The sequence below is a fragment of the Lemur catta genome, chromosome 16 (assembly GCF_020740605.2).
Source record: "Lemur catta isolate mLemCat1 chromosome 16, mLemCat1.pri, whole genome shotgun sequence".
Classification (NCBI taxonomy): domain Eukaryota; kingdom Metazoa; phylum Chordata; class Mammalia; order Primates; family Lemuridae; genus Lemur; species Lemur catta.
Window position 1 is genome coordinate 13,812,102 of NC_059143.1, and position 15,785 is coordinate 13,827,886.

The following is a 15,785-nucleotide window of genomic DNA, read 5'->3' on the forward strand; positions in this document are numbered from 1 at the left end:
TCTGGGATCTCTGTTATCTGGCCCCACGCTACTTATCCGATCTTGTGCCTTCACAGGCCTTTTGTTTCTCTGTCCCACAAAGACCTCTGGATTTTGTATTGTTATCCCTTCCGTGGGTGCTTTCATCTGCCTCTTTGCCCCCTCAGGAATTCCCTCCAGTTTTGCTTCCTTTTTGCTCTTCCTCCACCTTGAACGTCTACACTCCTTACAAGCACCCACACTTCAGCACGGAACCTTGTACTCTTAGCTTGTTCTCACCTGGTTCTGTGAGTTAGCTTTTTCTCCCCACTGTATGATAAATCTCTGGAGACAGACTTGTTTTTTCAAAAAAAACTTCTGTATCTCCCGTATCAATAAGTGGCATTGAGTTTCATAACAGTTGATCAATAAACACTTGTTATCAAAATACTGTTTGATAGTAGAAAGTTAACAAACACATTGCCACACTAGAAAAAAAATTTTTTTCCTTGGGGCCACGGTGTTTTATTACGAAAAGAGAGTAAAAACTTTGAAAACAAAACAATCTGTTCTAATTTAATGAAAAAATTTTTATTTTTTATTGTTTTCTGTGTGTGACTTATATGCTCCCAAGATAAAGAGATGTGTGAGTTACGTATGCTTCATGAGGCCCCGGGCTCAAAACTAGTGTGAGTTAAATACAACTCACGTGGCAGTTAATGTGTTAGAGTAACATAGAACAAAAAAAAAAAAATGGATTAATTGGTCTCAAAGCTTTACTTCTTCATTTTTCTCTAGTGGTCTCTGAACTGATGCCATTGTATTTTCAGCTCTGCTACAAACTGCTGCAAGGGAAATCAGTCCAGCTTTATGTAAGAGCTTCCTGAAACCTTGGCTTGTTCAATGTGGAGCGACTTGTAAATGTAACTCTGTTCAAAGAACTGACAGAGCTAGCTGAGAGCGAAAACTCCTGGGTTTAAAATCGAGCCCCAATTTTTGACCTAACTGCACCTGTTGAAATAATTTGGATCCTTCAGGAGGGCATCCTTTTGTCCATTCAGAGCTCCTGTGTTCTCTGGGGTACATCAATGGTTCCGTCAGTTGGAACTGTTCTTGCATAGCCCCTGAGGCACTGTCTATCCTCATGTGGTATCATTCTCATAGTATCTCAGGGTTTCTCATGTTTGCGTTGCTTGGGTTGGGGGCCTCTCTCCTGCAGCACACGGACCCTGACTACTCGGCTGCCTATGTCGTCATAGAGACGGATGCGGAAGATGGACTCAAGGGTTATGGAATTACCTTCACGCTGGGCAGAGGCACTGAAGTTGGTGAGTTGACGATTCCCTTACAGTTCCCAAATGCTTAATTTTCACTTAGAGTTCAGTTCTGACCTTTATTTTTTCTCTGTACACTGCTCAAAGTGAGTAAAAACGGTGTTTCATGGTTTGGTGTTTATTTAGCTGGGAGAAATTAGAAAATGGCAGAGTTTGGCCTCTCTCCCTACGGTCATCTATAGACTGGTGCTACAAAATCCTTGGATCTCTGTCCATTTCTCTGTGTCAGATGATAACTATGGGGATGTTGTTCACCTGCTTTTAGCCTCAGCCTCTGTAGAGCATTTACAACCTGAAATAGCTGAGTAACCCAGGGTGCCGAGAGGGAGGAGATGTGAGCTTATGTAGCGAGCTTACTGTGGTGTCCACAGTCTACTCGCTTTTCAAAATATTTCAACTTTTGGAGTTGGTTTCATCTTCACTTATTTTCACGGCAGAAAAGGCCTTTGGCCCTGCCCAGTCTCAGAGGTCTCGTGTGGGGAAGAGCAGACTCTTTAGGATACACGCTGAGCCATATATAAGTCGTTCTTTTTTCTTTTTCCTATTTTCTTAAACTGAAGAGACTGAATATGATGTAACCTTTCTCAGAGCTGGGTGAGATCTCAGTGGTGCTCTTGGGCTCCCTCATTTTTAGAGGTAAGGAAACTGAAGCCCAGACAGCTACTTAGCAAGTCACAGCAGAACCTCCTGACTGCCTGAAGCACTTTCTCTTCAGAACTTTTAAATGCAACTTTTTTTGAATACATACGACATGCACATGGTTCAGACTTCAAGAAGTCCATAAAGGTGACCTTTGCCAGATCAATTTTAATAAATCATTAGGGGCCGAAGCCAGATGATGATAGATTGAAGAGTAGGTTTCTGGGAAGGAGAGACACAGATTCTCTAATTTTGCTGATGACGGGAGACAGACCTCTCCCATGGATATTTGCCCTCTCGCTAGTTGTAGAATAAAAGTCTTGCCCAACTGAGAGATTTTAATATTGTCGAGCAGATAGAAGAAGTGTAAGTGTGTGTGTGAATGACAAGGGAACCTTTCTTGAACTTTCACTGGATACCACCACGGTGGCTGCTGTTCCAGCTCTGATGGTCGGTCGTGCACCAAGTCAGTCCTTCACAGACATCTCTTGAGTGTTCCTGTGTCTCAGGTGCTCTGCTGGGCACCCGGCGAAGTAATTTTAAAAAGAGAGAGAGGTATAGAAGACAGAATCCCCCATACAAGGAACATGCAAACTTAATGGGGAAACAGACATAAAAGAAATGATCACATTCTGGGAGGCCGAGGTGGGTGGATCATTTGAGCTCAGGAGTTCGAGACCCCGTCTCTACTAAAAATAGAAAGAAATTATATGGACAGCTAAAAATATATATAGAAAAAATTAGCCGGGCATGGTGGCGCATGCCTGTAGTCCCAGCTACTTGGGAGGCTGAGGCAGTAGGATCGCTTGAGCCCAGGAGTTTGAGGTTGCTGTGAGCTAGGCTGACACCACGACACTCACTCTAGCCCGGGCAACAGAGAGAGACTCTGTCTCAGAAAAAAAAGAAAGAAAGAAATGATCATAGTGCAGTGTGAGAATTACTGTTTTTAAAAAGTCTGTACAAGTTACACAGAGAAAAGGGATTTCTTCACTCTGTCCAGGAATCTCAGAGAAGGTTTCAGAGCAGTGGTAGTGCTTTGAGGTGAGTCTCGAAGAATAAATAGAAATTTATCAGGCAGATGGAGGAGACCAGGCTATGATTCAGTCCCTCCTGCCTTCCCCCCCATTAAGTCAATAATTTACTGTTAAAGTTTTCCCCAAAGTAGTAACCGCCAACCAAGATAGATTTGTGAGCTGTGTTTCAGCCTATTCTGCGACTTTAATTGTCCCCTGGTTGTAAGTTGAGTACTTTATGAAGCTGCTGCCTTTCCCCTTACTGCGAACCCTACAGCATGGCCCTCAAAGGTGGCATAAAACTCAGGGAACTTACAAAATATATTACAGGATAGGCCATTGGAACCACTATCTGTTAACAGCCAAGACTTTGAACTTTGCTGACTTGGGCACACATAGAAGGACCCTGACCACTGAGACAGACAAGAAACTCTTCTGGGATGGTAGCTGAGCTCAGGACTTGGGGCCTTTACTGACCCTCCTTCTCTCCCAGCCCCACCCAGCTGTCCTGGTGGACAACTCCGGCAGGGGCAAATCAATATCCATCTCTTCATCACTTTAATAAATGGCCCTTGTGTGATAATGATGTTGGCTTCCGCCTTTTTCAGACCACAACATGACAGGACCCATTTTAGCTGTAACCTTGTTACATATTTCAGGTGACTCATTGCAGTCTCACTAAATGTGTTACTTGGCACTCGTGCTAAAGATGAAAAATTCCATTAGCTCGTCCTGGTTCTCCTATGGCCTTTATTAGCTTACTTACCTAATCATTCTTTTATGATCCAAAAAAAAAAGAAAAGAGAAAAATAGTGCTCTCTTCCCTGCTGTGGAGAGAGTGCTCGTGTGTGTGTGTGTGTGTGTGTGTGTGTGTGTGTGTGTGTGTGTGTGTGTGTGTGTGAGAGAGAGAGGGAGAGAGAGAAGGTTGTTTTTTAAATGTATAGAAAATGTGTAGAATGCCCCAGGCACGGTGGCTCACGCCTGTAATCCTAGCACTCTGGGAGGCCGAGGCGGGAGGATCGCTCGAGGTCAGGAGTTCGAGACCAGCCTGAGCAAGAGCGAGACCCCCGTCTCTACTAAAAATAGAAATTATCTGGACAACTGAAAATATATATAGAAAAAACTAGCTGGACATGGTGGCACATGCCTGTAGTCCCAGCTACTTGGGAGGCTGAGGCAGGAGGATTGCTTGAGCCCAGGAGTTTGAGGTTGCTGTGAGGTAGGCTGATGCCACGGCACTCTAGCCCGGGCAACAGAGTGAGACTCTGTATTAAAAAAAAGAAAAGAAAGAAAAGAAAATGTATAGAATAGACCAATGTAGGTTTTTTTTTGTTATTGTTGTTCCCACAAGCCCAGCCATGTTCCCAGCATGCCCTGGGGGTCCCACAAGCCCTCAGCAAGCAGGGCCTCCCCTCCCCACCCCAGGGCCTACCGTCCCCACCCACCTGTGATCCCAGCATCCAATTTAGGTTTTTGTTGGGTATTTTTTTTTTAAGTTCATGTTTTTGTTAAATTTACTTAACTGTCATAATATTCATTTTCTCCTTCTTTCTTTATGGATTTTTTAACACTTTATTTTTTAGAGCAGTTTTAGCATTGCAGCAAAATAGAGTGGAAGTTAAAGAGATTTCCCATATACCCCCGTCCACAAACACGCCCGGCCTCCCACACTATCAGCGTTCCCACAGAATGAACCACTGGTTACAAGTGACATGTCATAATCACCCAGAGTCCATAGGTAACAATAGATTTACTCTTGATGTTGTACATTCTATGGGTTTGGACACATTTAATGACATGTACAATGTAGACCAAGTTAATTTAAAAAAAAAAAAAAGGAAAAGAAAAAGAAGTGAAAAAGGAAGAATTTTTAAGTAGACCAAAAAGAAAGCCTTAAGGGCTTATGTCACCACTCAGGCTCAGACACCCCCAGGTCATCCAGAGGCTTTACTGAATGTCCTTCCAGTGCTGGAAGGTGCCAGGGATCTCAGGTCTCTGGGCAGATAGAGTCACAAGAGAAAACTCGAGGATTTAATCAGTAAGAAGCTGCCTTCAAGGGCCAGTTTTTTCCAGATGAATTTCCCACCCGTCCTATCACACATGCAAACCTGAAATGGCCTGTTGTCCACACTGGAGTCAGACCACCACAACCCAAATTTCTATTGAGTGTAGCACATTTTAGTTAACTTCTTACAGCAGCCTCATGTTGAGCAAGGAAAATCCACATTCTATAGATGAATGAATACATTAGTGCTGCTTGCGCATCTCTTAGAGCCATAAAAGATGAGATCATCCTTAGCTTTTGTTAAATGCACTTGTTATTGTCATGCAAACAAGAGGTGTGCTTCAGTCAGGGATTTATATCAACAATCGAATCCAAGAGACCAAGGTTTGATGTAGAGAATAACATACTCCTATGAGTCACTGACTTACTCTGCAGGTTTTCTTTAATACAAGAGCTTGACCATCAAGGAGTGAAGAGGATTTTGTCTCCTCACAATTCTAGGGAATGAATGAATGGAATGGAATGATGGCATATCCCATTAACAAAAGCCCTAGAGAACCTGGAATGGCTGGTTTAGCCCTAAATGCTACATCCAATAGCAAGTCCACAATCTGAGAGTTATCTCATGCAAAGGCCACACTTGCCCTAGGAGCATGTGGTTCTACTTTCAGAATGTCTTTCCCTTGGGATCTGATTACACCTCTGCAACTATCCTATTAAATGACCTAAAAATTTTACTATTGAAGCAATAGCAACACCAAACAAGTTTATCAAAACGTTTTATAATAAATTATTTGCTTTGAAGCTAAGTCAGTGACTTGATCTAATTATTTTGGTCATATACACATAGACTAGATGTTTTTTAGTTTGGCCAAAGGATCGAAGGGTCTTTCCCATACTGTGTGCTACTTATTCTTCATCTTAAATAACACAATAAAGCCTTTTAAAGTAAAGCACCAAAAATGAAATAATTGATGGTAATGCTGACCCAAATTAAGTTTAACCTTCCAACTACTTACGAAAAATGTAGTATATCACAAGTAAATCAATAGTAAGAAACTTAATGTTTGTGAAAAGTGTTTTCATGGACTTTAACATTTTATATTTAAGTATTATGCTAATTGTAATTCATTTAATTTAATTAATTAATTTTTTTTTTGAGATAGGGTCTCACTCTGTGGCCAGGGATAGAGTGCAGTGGCATCATTGTAGCTCACTACAACCTCACACTCCTGGGCCCAAGCGATCCTCCTGCCTCAGCCTTCCAAGTACCTGGGACTGACTACAGGCATGCCACACCACACCTGGCTAATTTTTCTATTTTTTGTAGAGACGGATCTTGCTCTTGCTCAGGCTGATCTCAAACTCCTGACTTAAAGCAATCTTCCAGCCTCGGCCTCCCAGCATGCTAGGATTATAGGCATGAGCCACCACACAGGCCTCATTTAATCTTTAATAGTGTGTTATGTTGTTAATTCATGGCATTTTCTATATTTGTCAATAATGAAAAGGCATTTCTTTTCTCTTCTTTTCTCTTTTTAATTCTGTAAATCAAGGCTGGGTGTGGTGGCTCATGCCTGTAATTCCAGTGCTTTGAGAGGCTGAAGCAGGAGGATCACTTGAGCCCAGGAGTTCGAGGTTGCAGTGAGCTATGATTGTGCTCCAGTCTGGGTGACAGAGCAAGACTCTGTCTCTTAAAAAGTCAGTTTTCTTATTTCTTAGGAACAATGAACTACCATGAGTTGGCTTTTGATCTGATTGTCCAAACACTTTACAAAGTGAACAGGAAGATAATTTGGGAACATTATTTAAACTTGCAGATCAATGGTGGTTGTTCAGTGACAACTAATCAAAATGTGTTTCCTCTACTCAGGAAATTTAGCTCAGTATATGGATTATTAGCTATTCTACTTGTGTGATATTTGTTGGGACAACCACAAAAGACATATTTGGAGCAGTTTTAAAAAGCATATACCTTTTACATTTAAATTTTTTTCATAAAATTTTCACATTAGTTTGTGGTGTTTTCATGTCTAAATTTATTGATTTCATATTCAAACATAAGAACTAAATCCTTTTTTAATAGTTGTCTGTGCTGTGAATGCCCTCGCCCACCATGTGCTTAACAAGGACCTCAGGGACATTGTTGGTGACTTCAGAGGCTTCTACAGGCAGCTCACAAGTGATGGGCAGCTCAGATGGGTAAGGGACCTATTTTATAAAATGCTTTTATAAGTAGTATTACTAAGGTTTAAGAAAATTTTGAAGTAAAACATTTTATTCAGATAAATGAGAGCTTGAGCTATTTAGATCGTCAGTGTTTTAAGCTGATCAGCTCCCGTCTGTAAGACTTCAATCTGCTGTGTTTGGATCCTGAGAGCTCGCTCTGCTCGTAAGGACCTCATCTCTCACTCCCTAAATTGGAAAACGTGGTCTAGTGGATAATACTGAATGGACAGCCTTGTTCAGAGATAATGTGAGTAGTACTGGAGATGTGGGGGGAGGTTGTTAGGGAGAGAAACATAAGAGCAAAGTTAAAAAGATGGACGCCCACAGCACCTGTTATGTGTGTAGGTTGGCATTTGAACCGTCAGTTCAAGGCATGAAAACGTGAGGTTCTAGAGAAAAGATTCTAACACAGTGAAATAACACTAAAAACCTGGACTTTGCCTTTGTCTTATGATACCAGGTGTATCTTTCTCTGACTCTGCTTGGCCTCCCGTCCATGCGCAGAGGAGGGCACAGGCAAATGCACTTTCCATATTGCCTTAGATTTCATTTTTGACTTTCTGCAAAGCAAGTTAAACTGGCCTTGAGAGGTGTCACCTTGAAGAAGTTCCTCCTAGCTGAATCTGGGACAATTCAAGCATCAAAATAAATACGATAGTAGTGGCTTATAACCTATTGAATAAAATAAGAATCCACAAGTATATTCAGACAATAAATAAGAATGGAAAGCCCATCATTACAGTAGAATACAAACTAATAAATATAAGGGGAATGATAATATTAGAAAATCACCATATTGCAGCCAGCACAGCTATAATTAATTGAGACAGGAGTCATCAATGGATGCTCAAATTTGGGGGCAATAGTTACTTCTACTTAGAAAAGGAAATGGTAACCTCACAGTGGAGACTGCAAATGGACACTAACTTACCTAAGTGGTAAAAGTTAATAGCCCTAATGATATTAATAAAACAAAATGACATCATCATCTATGTAGTATTTATGCCAAAAAGTGCATAACCTGAATCTAATCCTGAAGGAAGTTCCGACCAACCCAAATTGAAGGATGCTGTACAGTCAACTGCCTGTACTCTTTAGAAATGTCAATTACATTTAAAAAAAGAAGAAAAATTGTTCTAGGTAAAAAGACTAAAGAGACATGACAATTCAATGCAGTACGTGATCCTGGATGGGAGACAGATTAGGGTAATATAAACTATATCATTGGGAAAATTGGCAACATTTGATTATGGACTGTCTTTTACATAGCAGTGCTCTATCAATGTTATATTCCCTGAATGCCGTCATTGTACTATGGATATGTAAGAGGATGTCCTCATTTTTAGGAACTAGACACTGAAGCATTTGGGGTTAAAAGAGCATGATATCACAACTTTACTTTCAAATGGTTCAGAAAAAAGAAGTAAGTGTGTGTGTGTGTGTATTTATACACATATATATAAATAGCGGAAAAGACAGGAGTTTTTCCTGCTAGTTTTGCTACTCTTGTGTAGGTTAGAAACTGGTTTTTAAAAACCCTAACCTTTAGGTCAGTTTCTGTTGCTGCCTTTTAATTCTTGACATGTGTCCCTGGCTAGAAGATCTAACTATCTTTTCCATTTCTATGTGTTGTTGCGCTTTGCTTCCCAACCAGATTGGTCCAGAGAAAGGCGTGGTGCATCTGGCGACTGCGGCCGTTCTCAATGCGGTGTGGGACCTGTGGGCCAAGCAGGAGGGAAAGGTGACTCATCTCTCAGCCACCCCTGTGGCTGGGGGAGCAGCAGGCACTGACTTTCTCTGTAACCAGCCGTCAGACAAACACACGCCAGGCCCCCAAAAGGAAATACAAAGAATTGCTTTGACTTTTTCTCCCTGGGAAGATACTGGCAGTAGTTAGGAAATTGTAGGCGCGGGAGAAGGAGGAGGGACAGTGGAAGGGACAGACAGCCTGAGAGCAAGGGCGGGTGGCCGGGCCAGATGTCTGACACCCAGAGTTTGTCACTAGCTCATTTACTGTTAGGAGAAAAATGGGTTCTTCACACATACATTTTACAAATCTTTTTTTTTTTTTTTTTTTTTATTCAAGCCTCTCTGGAAGTTGCTTGTGGACATGGTAAGTAGAATGTTTAATATTGCAACTATTTCTGTAAATGAAATGGATTTCATGGGTTACCTGCCTTTTGATAATCAGTAAATATATTCAGGATTGTCTATTGATCATTGTAGTGGTAATAAACCAAAAAAAAAAAAAAAACCCCAGTAAAATACAATATTGCTTTCCTGATATTAGAACAGATGGCTGTGCTCAGGCAGGTGGTGCGGTGGGACACCTCCTCCCCCATCTGTAACACGTGATGCAAATTCCTAATATGAAAAGAGAATCATCATAACTTCTCTAAGAACCTCCTAGAATTAAAGACCAAATGAGAAAAGTGCTTCACAAACTCTGGAAAGCAAGATGTTACTATTAAGATATCATCGGGTCACGCTGACTCCAAAAGCACGCTCAGACGGTTACAGTCCCTGCCAGACGGTTCCAGCAGGGAAAGAGCTTAACACTGAGTTCTAAAGATACGCACTTGGCCACCTTCTTTCCCCTTGGCCTATTTATAGCAGGGACGAGCACCTGGCTGCTGAGGAGGAGAAAACTCAGAGCAAGTTAAAGAGTAGTGAGCTTCAGACCCGGGCAGAGCTGGCTTGAATCTGGGCTTCACGACTAAGTAGCTGAGTGACCGTGAGCATGTGACTTACCCACTCTGAGCTTCAGCTGCCTCAGCATGGTGTCTTGGATGGTCGCCAAACCCCTGGTGGTCCACAAATGAAGGCCCTTGTTATTAATTGGCAGCAAAATTAAGCAAAAACAAAGAACACCTTGGCCTTGAAGACCGTTGGGCCAGTAGACCTCGCTCCTCCCCTGGAGGACAGTGAAGACAGTGAAGTCACGTCGTCTCTCTGGCGTGGCTGAGGGTGGCCTGGGGGCCATCTGAAGGAGAAGGATGTGGACCTCTTGAGCTGCTGTCCAGGCTCAAAATGAGCTGTTCACAGACGTGCAGGAGGTGGCCACCAAAAGGGAGTGATCTGAGGGCCACCAGAAAGGTGCCAGGGATCCCACCTGTGGACTTCCTGTTTTGGGGATTCTGTTCCCTGTTTCAATGCCAACACTTTTTTTTTTTTTTTTTATTTTTTTGAGACAGAGTCTCGCTCTGTTGCCCGGGCTAGAGTGAGTGCCATGGCGTCAGCCTAGCTCACAGCAACCTCAAACTCCTGGGCTCAAGCAATCCTACTGCCTCAGCCTCCCGAGCAGCTGGGACTACAGGCATGCGCCACCATGCCCGGCTAATTTTTTCTATATATTTTTATAGTTGGCCAAATAATTTCTTTCTATTTTTAGTAGAGACGGGGTCTCGCTCTTGCTCAGGCTGGTCTCGAACTCCTGACCTCAAGCGATCCTCCCACCTTGGCCTCCCAGAGTGCTAGGATTACAGGCGTGAGCCACCATGCCCAGCCTCCAACACTCTTAAAAGAAGCAGAATGTCAGGATTGAAAGAGCGTTTAAGACTTTTGACAGGCTGAGCACAGTGGCCCACACCTGTAATCCCAGCACTTTGGGAGGCCGAGGCAGGAGTTTCACTTGAGCCCAAGAGTTGGAGACCAGCCTGAACAATGTAGTGAGAGCCTGTCTCTACAAAACAATAGAAAAATTACCCAGAAATTGTGGCACACAGCTATAGCCCCAGCTTCTAGGGAGGCTGAGCCAGGAGGATCACTTGAACCGAGGAGTTTGAGGTTGCTGTGAGCTGTGATGACACCACTGTACTCCAGCCCAGGCAACAGAGCAAGACCCTGTCTCAAAAAAAAAAAAAGGAAGACTTTTGACAGCTATAGTAGAGTATTCCTGGCAGCATAAGACATTAGTGGGAAAGGAGCTACCAGTTATTTTCTAGCCGACTGTTGTGTCAGGGTGGGGAGAGGTCTTGTTTCCAGTCCCAGCAGAGATGTCAGCCTGGTGGGCTGGTTCACTCCGGGATCATCGGCTCCATTCCTGTCAGGGAAACCCATTATCCCCGTTTGGCAGGAGAGGAAGTGGCCCCAGGCCATGCTGCCAGTGAGCGGTAGGCCCACGGCTGCCCTGGGTGGCCTGGCGCAGAGAACAGCCTCTTCCCTGCGCAGCTGAGCCGCGCCAGTCCTGCCCTCTGCCCTTGTAGCTCAGACAGCCCTGAGGGGCGGAGCAGGTGTGCAGAGGGACACAGGCCTTCTTGCCTACTCGTTTAACTCGCTCTGAGTGTTGGCCTGGTGCCAGGTCCTCCTTAGGGCAGCCATGGCAGTAGGACAGGCTAGGAGTGTGCGAGGGGTCAGCAGGAGGGAGGACTCTGCCCTGAGGAATGACAGAATCAGACAGCTTAACACAGTCCCAACGGCCCCTCCAGGAAAGGGTGAGCCCCGTGCATCAGGGGAAGCAGCTTCTCAGAAACATAATCAGCCTCTGCGTCGACTCAGGCCTTTCCCCTCCTGTCGCACCGCCAGGACCCCAGGACGCTGGTATCCTGCATAGATTTCAGGTACATCACCGACGTCCTGACTGAGGAGGATGCCTACGGTGAGTTGTGCTTAAGCGACGGAACTGGGAGCTTTCTGGTCCATACTGCTGTGCGCACACAGTGATGGCGCGCTTTGTCGTCAGAAAGGGTGAGTGATGCTTTTTATCTTTTCCAGAAATACTGCAGAAAGGTCAAGTTGGTAAAAAAGAAAGAGGTGGGTTGTGAGAAGATGTTCTTCCTTGTTTTGCTAATGTTGTCCACGTTTGAGTATCCCTGTCCTTGGGGGTGCACATTGTCATCCCCAGCGCCCTGTGCCGGGCACCTGGGCCCTCAGACAGACATTCAGGTTGTGGGATGAAGCGTCCTGGGTGTGACCTCTGACTGCAGAGTTTGCTTTAGCCACTGCCACAGGAAGTTTGGCTTGAGGGTTACACTGTAGGATCCAGGAGGGCCCTCGGGGAGGGGGACAGTGGAGAGGGTGTCCTAGTCACCCGGGTTTGACAACCTCAGAATTTCCATGACTGTGAGTGTGGTCAGGGGCTGGGCTGGTGGCTGGGTGCATGTCAGGAGAACAGCCGGGTTCTCCACGGCAGCGGCTTGGCTGCAGGCAGTTCTGATCCTGAAGGTCCCTGGAAAGTGCAAACTGCCCACGAGTGTCGTGTTTTCACAGAGGAGCACATGCTGACAGGCGGCTACCCTGCCTACACGACGTCGTGTGCCTGGCTGGGCTACTCAGATGACACGTTGAAGCAGGTGGGCATTGGGACCTGGTTTCGTGGAGAGGCTGAACAGAAGACGGTCTTCCCTTCCGCACTCACACTGCTGCTGTACTCAGTACTTCACTGCTGACACCAGATACGTGTGGTTTTGTCCCACACAGCTAATTCTCCAGTTTTCTGTAGATACCACCTGGGGGTCCTGTTCACTCAATTCTGACACTGTCTACCTAGAGCTAGCATCAGACCCCACAGGTTAGGGGCTCAGTCCCCCAGGACTGCGCCGTCAGGCACCAGTGGCAAGGTCGGGACCTGTGCTTCTGACCAAGCGGCTGTAGCCTGGAGATTCCCACAAGCCCTCCTTGGAGTTCAGTCATTCGCTAGCGTAGCTCACAGACCTCAGGGAAACACTTCACGTGTGTTTACCCGTTTGTTATAAGGGGTACAACTTAGGGACAGCCGAATGGAAGAGATGTAGGGCGATGCATGGGGAGGGGTGCGGAGCTTTCCTGTCCCCTCCAGGTACGCCGCCCTCCCAACACCGTCCACAGGTTCACCAGCCCCGAAGCCTTGGGTTGTCATGGGTGCTTCATGACGTAGGCACGACTGATTAAATCACGGCCACTGGTGGTCAACTCAACCTTCACCCCCTGTCCCCTCCCAACCCGAGGTCTGAGGACGGGGCTAAAATTGCCAACCTGCAGTCTGCAGTCATGGCTTGGTCTTTCTGGTGACCAGCCCCCATCTGGAAGCTACCGAGGGGCCTTCAGGAGGGTCGTCTCATTCTCGTACAAAAGACATTCATCACTCAGGAAATGCCAAGGTTTTTAGGAGCTGTGTGCCAGGAAATGGGGGCAGGGCAGAGACCAAATACATATTTAGTCTTATGTCACACAGGCTTTAATGTTTTCTTATTAGCCTTTCTAATCAGTTTGGATCCAAGGCCTGATTCTGAAAGTGTTTCTGCATGAGCAAAAGCAAAGCTGTTCACCTTGTGGACACGGGAACTCTGTGACTTAGTTCCACCTTGGGCTCTGGAAGGTGACAGCCTAGGATTTGACTCCCAGGCAGAGCCAGCTATGTAACATTGTACAAGTCACTTAACCGTGCCGAGCCTCAGTTTCCTCACTGTGAAATGGGGAAGTAATTCCTATCTCCTGGGGTAGTTTTGAGGATTCAAATAAACGCTGTAAGTTATGTGATGCTCAGAGCACCATGGCGGGCATAGGGCCTGCAGTCAGCACACGGTGGATCTCTTCCTCATCGTGCTGTACTCGCCTGGAGCTCAGAAAGCAGGAGATGGGGAGAGAGAAAGAAGGAGACAGGAGAAGGAAAGAGACGGAGAGGGAGGAGAGAAAGGCTGGCTTCTGCTTGTTACTCTTACATCCATTCTGTGGTTCTACGGGAACCACAGAATATTCTAGCTTTAAAAAGAGGGATGTTAACGCTACATTCCCCTCCAGGAGTGTTGTGACAATTACAGAAGTGGTTCCCATAGAGATGAGGAAAGAAAGTCACCCTATAAGTAGAAAAAGTTACGCTCTACTGGCCAAGCTGTTTCTGTTGTTAATTTCAACAGCATGTAGTTGTTCCTCTGGTTTATGCTCTGAGCATAATGGTTGTGAAACTCCGATCAAAAAAACGACTGACATCATGGTCAGACCCTGGGGAGCTGTCCCGTGTGTGATGTTGTCTGTGCTCCTCTCCCCGCAGCTCTGCCAGGAGGCGCTGAAGGATGGCTGGACCAGGTAAGTCACCCGTGGTGATAGTGGCCTTGGCTTCCCTGTTAGCAGCAGGAGAGACTCAGTGGACGGGAGGCGGGGGGCAAAGGGCACTGATGAGGCCGGAATCAGCCAGGCACGTGGGGCGCATACAAGACGTTTCCTCCCAGGCCAGCTCTCTCTCTACAGACCAGGTGCGAGTCCTAGTTAGAATTCCAGGGCATCAGAGTGGAAAGAGACCTTGGAGGTTTCAAGCACCCATCTGGAATAGAAATCCACCCTTGACTGTCAGTAACAAGCCTTGATTCAGCTTCTGCTTGGACATCTGCAGGGGCAGCGAGCTTAGCTTTGTGGAGCACTTTCTGTTGTTTGAGGGCTCTAAGTGTTAGGTCTTTAATTTGGGGAATGCTTGGCTTCCATGTAACTTCCAGCCACTGATCCCAGCTCTACTCCATGGAGTGACCAAGAGCCAGGCTCCTCCTCCCTCGCCCCAGCCTGACCATCTGCGCTCCATCTCTCGGGTGTGGTTGGAGACCCCGGTGTCCTAGGATCTTCCTCTGAATGAGCCACAATTGTCAGTGACCCCAGATCATGCCGCAGTGCAGGACACAGAGGACCATCTTCTCTCTTGAGTCAGTCACCATGAGTCCAGCAGAGCAGTTCAAGGTGGCACGTTGCCTGCGATACATCACCAGGGTTCCTACCTGACTTGCAGCCAGTCTGGTCACCGAGCCTCCTGCCACTCAGGGTGGTCTGTGGACTGGGAGCGCCAGCATCACCTGGGTGTGTCAGAAGTGCAGTCTCAGGCTTCTCCCCAGACCTGCTGCCTGGGAATCTGCATTTTAACAAGATCCCTGTGTTATTTATATGCACGTTCAAGTTTGAGAGGCACCAAATTCTTAACAATGACTCAGCTAAATAAGGGATTGAAGAGTGAGAATTTTTTTTTTTTTGAGACAGGGTCTTGCTCTGTCTCCCAGGTTAGAGTGCAGTGGCATCATCATAGCTCACTGCAGCCTCAAACTCCTGGGCTCAAGTGATCCTCCTTGGCCTCCCAAAGTGCTAGGATTACAGGTGTGGCCACCGTGTCTGGCTGGGAGTGAGCACTTGAAGGAGGCAGCCTAAAGTAGTGGAAAGAGGCTTTGGCATCTCATAGAACTGGAATCAAATCTTGCCTTTTCTCATCCCCTGCAAGCACTCGCTGTGTGATCATGGGCAAATTGCTAAACCTCTCTGAACCTCAGTTTCTCTCCACGAATAGAAGTAATATTAACTCATGGTTTTCCTCAAAGTTGCCATAACTGACAAGGAGCAGCACAGGCAGGATTCAGAGCAGATGTTCAGAAAGTGCTGGCTTCCTGCCCTCCCTCTGCGTACCAGGGGAGACTGGAACACTGTATCTGGTGAGTCTGAAAAGGCTGTGGAGAGATTTCCAGGGCCTCCCAGGACAGGAAGCCTGGGCCCACATCCCAAGAGAATAGCTGGACATCAAAACAGACTAAAGAGCTCCCTGCAAGTGGCCAGAGGTGGTGTCACAGAGGCTCAAGCTGCACCCTGCTGCTCCTTCGCTGTGTGACCAAGTCACTTTCCCGCCCCAGCCTCAGGCCCCTGCACCGTGGGAAACAGACCATT

The 15,785-nt window shown here is 45.9% G+C and overlaps 1 protein-coding gene across 4 annotated transcripts in view; it reads left to right on the plus strand.

The window, feature by feature from the left end:
• ENOSF1 (enolase superfamily member 1) overlaps positions 1-15,785 on the plus strand; it is a 30,645-nt gene that overhangs the window by 4,312 nt on the left and 10,548 nt on the right. For 2 of the 4 annotated variants that reach the window (XR_006729301.1, XM_045527897.1), the window contains exons 2-9: positions 1,178-1,286; positions 7,036-7,151; positions 8,833-8,919; positions 9,265-9,291; positions 11,703-11,775; positions 11,892-11,930; positions 12,387-12,469; positions 14,146-14,180. Coding sequence is in view for 3 of the 4 variants with exons in the window: in XM_045527897.1 (XP_045383853.1) it covers positions 1,178-1,286; positions 7,036-7,151; positions 8,833-8,919; positions 9,265-9,291; positions 11,703-11,775; positions 11,892-11,930; positions 12,387-12,469; positions 14,146-14,180 (569 nt within the window). In the remaining variant the exon portion in view is untranslated. Of the gene's footprint in view, positions 1-1,177; positions 1,287-7,035; positions 7,152-8,832; positions 8,920-9,264; positions 9,292-11,702; positions 11,776-11,891; positions 11,931-12,386; positions 12,470-14,145; positions 14,181-15,785 lie in introns of those variants that run through there. The other 2 variants (XM_045527898.1, XM_045527899.1) reach the window with 2 other exon arrangements.